The sequence below is a fragment of the Patella vulgata genome, chromosome 6, assembly GCF_932274485.2.
Source record: "Patella vulgata chromosome 6, xgPatVulg1.2, whole genome shotgun sequence".
Lineage (NCBI taxonomy): Eukaryota > Metazoa > Mollusca > Gastropoda > Patellidae > Patella > Patella vulgata.
Window position 1 is genome coordinate 20,243,232 of NC_065884.2, and position 10,349 is coordinate 20,253,580.

At 35.3% G+C, this 10,349-nt stretch overlaps 2 protein-coding genes across 2 annotated transcripts; one reads left to right on the forward strand and one right to left on the reverse strand.

The window, feature by feature from the left end:
- Positions 1–3,194: 3,194 nt before the first annotated feature.
- LOC126824288 (mediator of RNA polymerase II transcription subunit 21) lies at positions 3,195–5,722 on the reverse strand. The gene is made up of 4 exons (XM_050553486.1): positions 5,681–5,722; positions 5,473–5,545; positions 4,689–4,789; positions 3,195–3,371 (listed from the first exon to the last, which is right to left on the reverse strand). The coding sequence occupies exons 1-4, from the start codon at positions 5,720–5,722 to the stop codon at positions 3,195–3,197; spliced, it is 393 nt and encodes a 130-aa protein (XP_050409443.1).
- A 287-nt stretch (positions 5,723–6,009) lies between these two features.
- Positions 6,010–9,775, forward strand: LOC126824776 (60S acidic ribosomal protein P2). Its single transcript, XM_050554155.1, has 4 exons — positions 6,010–6,153; positions 6,946–7,118; positions 7,735–7,821; positions 9,652–9,775. Exons 2-4 carry the CDS (start codon positions 6,947–6,949, stop codon positions 9,720–9,722), a joined length of 330 nt encoding a protein of 109 aa, XP_050410112.1. The 5' UTR covers positions 6,010–6,153; position 6,946; the 3' UTR covers positions 9,723–9,775.
- Positions 9,776–10,349: the final 574 nt, after the last annotated feature.

A 10,349-nucleotide genomic window follows, 5' to 3' on the forward strand; every position in this document is an offset into this window, starting at 1 on the left:
GACACATTACATGGATGTTTTACAGAATATATATTGCATGAAAAGAAATGTATATCTTGGAATGGAATTATTTTGTATTATGAAAATATAATTGTCTACATGCATTGTTTGATCTACACAAGATGATGTTCAAGGGTGCATCCAAAGACAATAGATAGCAGGGGCGCACGGGCGGTGAAGCCATAGCTGCGAACACTAAAGGCGCTAACTGCACAAGGGGACCAGGTGGCCTCCCCCAGAAAATTTAAAAAACTAAAAGCCTGGAAATGTTATTTCTAGTGATCTGAGACAAGAATCTTATTATAAAATAACGATTTATAATAGAACTTTTCAATCGAGGGGGTGTGCCCTTACTAGATCCACCCTTGATGTTGAAGCTTAAAGAGATCAATTTTCATTCCAAATGCCTTTTATGCGGATTGCCACATAAATAATACATGTGTATAGATTGGTGTATGAAGTTTAGAATATATAAAGTTTCTTTCTTCGGCCAGGGTATCAAGGAAACAATCAAGGAACTGCGACTGGGGGATCTCGTGATAAATGAAAACGACCCCCCAGCGATCGCCCCTTGGACGCTCCCTACACCGCCGGTTAATCTAGATCTACTACAGAAAACCGACAAGAAAAGCAACCCCACTGCTGCACGTGCTTTCTCTCTAGAACACCTGGAAGACAACTGGCCGTCTGATGACTGGGACCATGTGTACACGGATGGCTCATGCAATCCTGAAAGGGGCACCAGCTCGTTTGGAATATACCTGCCAAACGGGGAACAGGGAATAAGCAGGAAACTTCCCAATAACTGTTCGGTGTACACTGCAGAGCTTGTGGCCATTCGTGACGCTATATCATGGATTTCCCATCAAAAGACTAGTAAGTTCGTCATTCCAAGCGACTCTCTGAGCAGTCTGATTTCAATCCAAAATGACAACTCGGACTCAAGACCAGAAGTCATTTTGGAAATCAGGCAGCTGTACCAGAAGGTTTTAGAGAAGGGAAGCAAAGTAGAACTCGTGTGGAGACTACAAACACCAAGTCATCATCTGTGAGTGCGGAGAAGAATGTACCACCAACCATGTCCTGGTAGACTGCGAGGTATATGAGGAGGAGAGAAGGCAACTAGTGAGAACAATGGAGACCAACAACATACCATTCAACACTAAGAACCTACTCTTCCCGAGACCAGATCTGAAACTGCAAATCTTCGAACAAATCCACGCCCTAATGGACACAGTTGGACGAAGTAGAATAGTGAAGTAAGAGGGGGTCACGGTTAGACGGGCCCGGCATCTAAACACTAAACTACATAGGGGATTTATACCAAACTGGCAGGATAGTGGAGTAAGAGGGAGTCACGACCAGACGGACTCGGCATCTAAACACTATTCCACCAAAAACACACACCAAACCTACAGAGTGGGATGGTGGAGTAAGGGGAGGTCACGATAAGACGGGCCTGGCACCTAAACACAAACCCCACAAAGATGACATCTACCAAACTAGCAGGATAGTGGAGTAAGGGGGAGTTACGGTCAGACGAACTCGGCACCTAAACACTATTCCGCAAATAAAACTGATACCAAACCCAGAGAGTGGGATAGTGGAGTAAGGGGAGGCCACAATAAGACGGGCCTGGCACCTAAACACTAACCCCAAACTAACTACCAATCCAGAAGCAGACGAGATCATCTACCAAACGATATGTTTTATATTAAATAAAGGGAAGAACTTCCCACTAAACCAAATCCATGGCCTAAGGCCAAATGGAAAGATTGCAAAATCATATTCTAAAAAACAGGAATCGGCTTCGGCTCTCCTATGTCATGTCTGTGATATCACTTATGTGGAAGCAGATGTTAAACACCAAGAACTAACTAACCCATACAAATAACATGCATCATTGACATTGGAAATTATCAGACAATATCCAAACACATTTAAAACAATATTTAAATATGTATTTTAGAATTCATTTTCTGTTTTATGATATCAGATATCAGTATGGCATAGTATCATCAATTAGGAAACCATTAGAAAAAACTTCAAAGACAGATTGAAAAGCTTTGGGAAACAGTCAGTGTTTTAAAAAGTAAACAGACTCTTTCTGAATGGTTCCCCCACCAATGTCGTATTGTCCTAAAGGCTGATGCCTTGGGTCGCCAAAACCAGAGGCCTACCGAAAGCAGCAACCCCCGGAACCTTTTTCTCCAGTTAGTGTGTTATAAGTCAACATAGTATGCAGCAAATGCACCCTCTGCGTCACTAAATTATTTAAAGAAATCCTTTTTGATACGAGATGCCATGGGTATGTTAAACTTTATAATAAAAGAAACTATGATTCACTTTATGTGAAATTTTGTTGCATAGTCCTCCACATCTTCCAATAAATCCTGAATCTGCGTTTGAACTCTGAATGGCATTATCATGTTTTACAAACAATAGTTTAATATTGACATAATCAGTATAATATCTATAAATTAGATACAATGGGTAATGGATGATATGGCAGTAAGTAAGCCCTTATGGCTAGTAAAAATGTACACAGCTCCCACACGATGCTTTACAAAATAATTGTTTTTATTTGGGATTTACAGTACAATGCAGTATAAATCAGTGAATGGATGAATGGTGTTTAATGGCACTTATCAACAACCAGGCTATATTACACCAAGTACTGCACTTAGATGAATATAAATACTTATGAGTGAGATATAGAAGAAACATGTGACACCATAATAATTACATGGTTAAAAAATAATTTTGTTCTATTCATCTATCAAAATTTGAAAGTGAAAATAATGTCTAATACATGTAACAGTATGTAGATCACAATCAAAATACCAATGAAATCGCTTGCAAACTACAAAAATGTGAAAATTGAATTTCTAAACGGTATATCAGCCCGAAAATGGTTCAATTCTGTTCCGCATTTACAAAGATAAGATGAATTGAAACTTCTGCAACATCGGGTATTCTATACACAAAATATAAACAAGCCAGTTTCCCCATGAAGTGTTGGTGGCATATTTTGATGGGTCTCCTTTAAATCCAGTTAAATCCAAACCGTAGGATTATCTAGCATTGATATTTTGGTTTTGGTTTTCTTGTTAATCAATTTCAGTATATTTCAACATGGATTAAGCAGTGACATTGGATATTGTTCGAAAAATGCACGTAAACAATTGCATAACTCAAGGTGGGGTGTTTTCTTGTCCTGACATCATAGCCTGACAGTTTAACTGTGACTGGGCTATATCATGTAATGCTGCTTGTATTTGTAATAATAAAGTTTCTCCATGATGTACTATATCTTCAAGTTTACGTGCAGACTCTTGATTTTCTTGTTCTAGTGTTTTCAAACTTGCAATCTGAAATACAATAAAGTTGATATAAACATTATTATAGTTTATTCATATATTCTGTTTAGGTATCAAGATAATTTATGCGTGAAATGAAATAAAATTGACGTTTAAAGCATCTGCAAAACTTTATTTTGTGCATAAGAGGTTAATAATTTGTTTATGAAATATGAATTCAAGTAACCACGAATTTGACCTTGTAAAACAACCCTTGACCTAGCTGTGAAAGAAAACTGGAGATGGAGACCAAAAGCAGGTTAAGTCATATCAAAATTTCTATTTGCTCAAATCCATTGTCAAATTGTAATCTTACACTTTAAATGACCAACATTTCAAATTTGAGATCTTAAAATTCCTTGGATATTAAGGCATAACTGTTTTAATAACCGCCACTGCCTTCCAAGCTACCATCATTCATGATACATCAACCCAGTGTTTCCTTTAAAAAAAAAACACCTGGTGAGTTTGACTAATTCCTTTTCAATATTCCATTTAAATGAGAGGAAAATTACAGCATACATTTCCATTTTGCTAGAATTGGTTTAATTAAAGTTGACCTGTTTGCAAATGGGGGTTTCCTTTTTTCCATACCTATACTGTTAACAGTTTAACACAAAAAAATGGTCATATTTCAAAATTGGCTTTACATATGGACATAAAATATTTTACAAAGTTTTTGAATTTACACAGCAAATCAACACTTAAAATCCAAATTGATAGACACATATATGACCAAAATCAAAGCGATCCCATCTTCATCACCGGCTATGGCTATGTTATCTACTTGTGGTCCTTTAAAATAAAACTTTATAAGATGCATTATGTAAGATTTAGATAAAGAAATGAAATGGGGTGTAACGTCCTACTGTTTCGATAAAGAACTGGCTGTTCTTGCTATAATTGTTCAAAAATAGATAATGCAAATGAATACCGGTACATTGAAAATTACTTTATTTAGAGCAAAGTTATGACTGTTTGAAGTTTTGACAAGATGTGGCTTAGATTGTTTATTATCGTAGTACTTGTTAATTGACACTAAGTCTCGATTCACCATTTTTAAATTAATTCATTAAATGGCGATCATGTTTCAATCCGTTTAAAACTCTGCCATCTGATAGTCTAGAGTTGATTACAAGCATGTTGTGTGGATAAATGTCTAAATAATTATTTATGTAACATTTAAAGCCAAAATAAAGACCTGCAACAGGCAGATTTCACTCTTCCATACCGGTAATGCATCTTTAATGAAAGGAAGAAAATGGGCTGGCCAGGATCGTTTGATTAAAATTGCTTGCATTTGATTATTTGCTTGTGTCCTGTACAAACCTGAAGTTCTAAGTTTGATTCATCACTGGGGAGGGAATCAATCAGTACATCTATGTCTTTGGCAGTTCTAGCTATTAGTTTTGCAAACAAAACAGCATAATCTGAAATATAGTATGAATGTATATACGTTGTAAATAGGCCAAACTTACAATGTAGACATATTTGTAATCTACCAGTACCAGTTAAACCTATATTGGGCATAAAGTTATACCAAAGCAGTGTAAAGGCTGCTTTAAAGTGCACATTAATATGTACTAGTGTGGGCACGATATATCGTTGAATCGATGTTTTGCAATTCACCTTCTCACGATACATCGATTTAGCATCTCGCGATTCTTTTTTTTATGTTTTTTTGTCGCTTCAGTAACTCCCCTGTCACTCTTAATTATCCATGTCACACATTATCATTATCTATAGGTACAAAAACACCCTTAAATTGTTTTGGTCCCTATTTTGAACTACATCAAATTCAATATCGTGATATAAAACAGTTTTATTTCTTCGCCACCGGCAGGACTAAAAACATCAATTATTCATTTATTCTATTGTTTTCTTGGTAAATATTGACCTGGTTATGAATCGTGATACCCTGCACTAATAGTAATACTAATACACTAGTAATAAGTGTACGTTTCCTTAGTTGTTAGCTCCACAAGAACTACCCAAAGACAATTTGGAACCAGGATTCAAATATCTAGAGTATATTTCCCAGTCACAATCGTCAATATATCATTTTGTGATTTTGTAAAAATATTTACTATCGTTGAGTAGAAAGGAAACCAACCTTCTTGAGGTGGAGATGGAGAACTTTTACCACCAGATCTTTCAAATCCTGGAAATGGACTGGCTGGTGCACACTGTTGAATAACACCAATACTGTTACAGAAATGGTCTGCTTGCTGAAAAAAAAAAGATGTTAGGCGAATTAATAAGTATTTCAATTGTTCACGTTGGGGTTACAAAAACTGTCATTCTGTCAGCAAGCTCCTTACTTGGTTCACAGCATCCTGCAACTGTGTCAACCTATCGGCCATTGTCTCTGTAATGCACGACAAATGACTGGATAGAAGAAGGCTCGACTTTTCAGTCAAGATTATGCTAGTCGCTCTATGAACACTACACGTTGTATATAAATGATGATTTGGAATTGATCCCTATAGATATTTTGTTTTACCCTGATTACACTTTTGGATAACTTTTAGATGTATATAATGTGATTAGTTTATGATTTTATGACGAATTGTTTTACAGACAATCGACCCGCTGTCCGTTGAAATAAATTTCACTCTTGTTTAATTCTTACTTAGTTGTAATTTTACGTCCGCTTGTTTAATCGAATGCCTGTACTTATATACAACTCAATAAATGTGAACTAGTCACGTGGTCGAGCCTCGTTTCAGCCTTTCCGCCATTAAACTTTAACATAAAGCGTGTTAACGTTTCGTGTCTCAAAGAAGACTTAAAAGTAAGCGTTCTGAACAACAATATTCATCGTCAAATAATCTTAATTTATCAGCAATAAACATGCTTGAATAAAAATGCATATTGAATTATAGAGAGTTAATGTTTTAGATTTATAAATGAAAATAAAATCCGCACGCCAGTATAGCCTATTACTAAGACCACGTGTTCGACTTGAACATTCACATTGCTTGCTCTGTGCCGACTGTTCAATCACCAGTTAAAAATTGGACCTCAAAATTGAATTTTACTCGAGAAATTAAAGTGTGAACGACAATTGGAACATGACGCTTAAAGGGATGACGGCAAAATATTCCTTTTAATTCATATTTGCTTTGACTAAATCTGTCGAAATTAGTTCAATTGGCATTGCATTGCATCCTGCAGTGCAGCAGATGCTAGATCACAGTATTCATAGGGTTGCCACCACTACTGATGGTGTATTTAGCTAGTGAGTGGGGTCATTGTGAACTGTATTTATCACATCCTGCGAAATTGATTCATCAAATAATTTGTTTCAAGTTCAAAATAGATTACTAACACTGTAAAAGTGTAACAATGTTACGTAATGCTTATTGCCAGGTTAATGTCATGCCGAACTCGATGCTGTTCTTATGCGGTCTATTTGAGTTCAAACAAATTAATGAAAAGGTACAATGTGAATGCCAGTTTGACATGACCTTTGTTGTGTAGACACCATTTTAGCATAGCACTGTTAGTTAGGCTAAACTAATGCCATGGATGTTAGTGTTTTTCTGTACATTTTATTTTACTTGTTATTCCATAATGTTTTCAGAATGCGTTACGTAGCCGCCTACCTACTTGCTACCCTCGGGGGTAAAGACAATCCAACATCTGCAGATATTGAAAAGATTCTGGGTAGTGTGGGTATTGAAAGTGAAGCTGACAAACTTAAAAAAGTTGTTGATGAATTAAAAGGGAAAAAACTTGAAGATCTAATTGCTGAAGGTAAAATTTTTACTGATGCAATGAAAATGTAGCAGTTTTATAAATGATTGTAAATCCTTGTAATAGGGAAATGAAATGAAATGGGCTCTAAAGTCCAACTTTTCTGCACCGACATAAATCATGCAGTGTGCTATGGGGATAATTTTGTCTGAATAACATTTCCAAATACTTGTCAAATTCCATCCAAGGAATCTATTTTTCATCATATTGAACAGCTGGCCATTGTAACTAATTTTGTCTGGATAGCAACATTTCCATGTACCGGTACCCATCATATATGTTCTTTTACATGTACAAGGAACAGCCTGGCACTATCTTTCTAGGTTTTTTCTCCCTGTCTTGCACCGCTCATGGGAGATACTTTCTTGGTCCTCCATGGGTCCTGTTTGATAAATACGCTTTATTCTTGCAATTCTGAATGTGCTGTTAACACACCCCTTGATTTTTAGCGCCTGTGCCCATGTTTTATTGTAAAGTAGTTATGACCTTGGTTAGCAGTTTATTTTTTTTTATCTGTGAATGTCCTGCCAAAATCCAGCAAAAAGCCACATTCACCTAGTATTTTAGTCAAATCAGATATTACGTTAGGTTCTGCTAACATGGTATTTTATTTCAGGACAAAAGAAGCTTGCCTCTGTTCCATCAGGTGGTGGTGGTGCTGCACCCGCTGCTGGAACAGCTGCACCAGAAGCCGCTAAAGAAGGTATGCTATACAGGATTTAAAAATCCTTTCAAGAAAACTTATCCATTTATGTGGCATAATCTTCAAAAGGACCTAAGCGGTGATTTCAGGCCTGTCATCTGTTCAAGCCATGAGTTCAATCATAAGTGTGCACATACATGACAAAGATTAGGATCTCCTGCCACTGATTAAAAACTGTGCTTGGGCAAATTAATGGAACAGTATACCAATTGTGAAAATCCACATGACTTTTTTCCCTTTCTAAGTATTATATATTTTTTTAATCACATAAATGTCAAATCATTCATGTCATTTTATTTATCTATTTTATTAAAGGAGGAAGTAAGTTTATGGACTTTTGATGTATATATTTATTTATACTCTGGTTTAAAGGGACTGGTGCATAGATTTCTATTTTTATACGCCCACATTAAAATGTGGACTTATATTGACGTCACCCCCATCCGTCGTCCACCATTTCTTGTGACCTCTCTAACAACAAAAGTTATCATCTGATTGTTTTAAAATTGATATATGTTTACATTAATAAGATGAAGGATCCAATTAATTACGTCTAGAGTTATGGCCCTTGTTTCACTTTGTTAACCTTGTCAATGCTCGACCAAAAAATGTTACCATTCGATCTGTATGAAATTTATATGCGTCATTTAGAGTACCATAGTGAAATTTTGGCAATTTCCGTCAATTACTTCTACATTTATGGCTCTTGTTTTACTTTGTGAACCTTGTGAATGTTTGAATGACAAGTTATCATCTGATCTGTATGAAATTTATATGCATTATTTAAATTAGTAAAACAAAAAAGCCTGTCAAATTTCAACAATTCCAGTGTGTAGAACCTTGTGAACCCTCAACAAAAATTATAATCTCATCTGTATGAAATTGTCTTGTAAATTCCCCCAATTACCTACAAAAGAATAAATATACGACAACAATTGTCGACTGCTCGGATGATCTAGCTGCTGTGGGCGTAGGTTTCGTTTCCTGGCAACCCATCTTTGTGAAGTGACCAAGATTTATAAATATTTTTATACATCCTCATTCTTTTAGTAAATTAACTTTTGTAATCTCTTAAGGTTCTTGGTCACTTCCGCATCCTTTATGCAAATAGTGTTTTGTTCTGTTCTTTGTTCTTGTACTATTGGTAAATGTGGTTCTCTTGGGTAGTCTAATGAAATCAATCCATTATACTCTATTTATCGGCAAAAGAATCAGTTATATTTCGATCCTTTGAAATGGTTTAGAAAATATTTCCTCCTAGTTGTAAAATACATTCTTTTATATTGATAAAATATCTTTTCTTCCTCCTTTTTTAGGGGTTGAAATTATTAAATTGACAACTTTGAATTAGTATATTTTCAATTAGTATATATTACTATTGCGAAACAAAAAATCTAACACAGTAAAATTCTTAGATCTTAAATTGGCCGAATGGCTCTACTGTAAAATGTTGAATCAGCTAAAATGCCTGTATCTCTGCAACCCCTTGCGTAAAATTCAGCTGATGAGACCTATCTGATATGGATGATTTATTTAACACAGGATAAATATACTATAACACATGCTCATGGAAGAACAATTACTCATTTGTTTTGGTACCATTTCAAAGAGTAATCTCTCACTGATTTCAAGCAATTACAGTAACAAATGTGTAGGAACAGAATAGGGAAACTTTAACTTAATTATTAGTCATATCCTAAAATTGTTCATACTTATCAAACTTATAATTGGTTGCATGCAACTATCTTTTAAATGTATATATTTTGTGTATATTCATGTTTTGTTTGAATTGAACAGTTATTAAAGATTAAAACTGATTTTCTTTTTCAGAAAAAGCTGCCAAGAAACCAGAGCCAGAATCTGAATCTGATGAAGACATGGGTTTCGGTCTCTTTGACTAATGTGTGAAATAATTTTATCTCTGTATAGATAATATATTTTATACACCCATTAATTGTGTTCTTGTTTTTCACTCTTAAATTTGTGTGTTTTCACAAGTTGTCCTCCTAAGGTCCAAACTTGCATGGTTCTGTTGATGCTAAATCTCATTACCCTTAAATGCAAATTTTAAGTATTCAGCATGTAATCATATTGTGAGTTGAATAGCCCAAAAATTTAAGAATTAATGTCTTCGATTTCTAAAACGATGCTAACGGGTAAAATGAAATATCCCAATTGACTGTTGTAAATTAGTCCAACTGCAGCTAGATTTGTTAACTTTAGCTTGTGTACTCCAGAGTCATATATATTAGAGTCTTGTCAACTGTGGCCATATTCACCATTTTCTTACCCAATATGTAAGTTAAATAGATCAACATTAGAACAAAACATATAAAAAATAATGCTAGTGGGCCAGAGGCAGGAACTGTTTTAAAAATCTGTAATTGTATAGCACTAGTAATGGACAAAAATGCCATTTTGCTACAAATTTGCTATAGAGAAAATAGTTAGACAGATTCTCCATGTATGTGGCTTTGGTATACACTAGATGAAAGATTCTGAACCATGTAGGTAGACCAGCTCAAAAC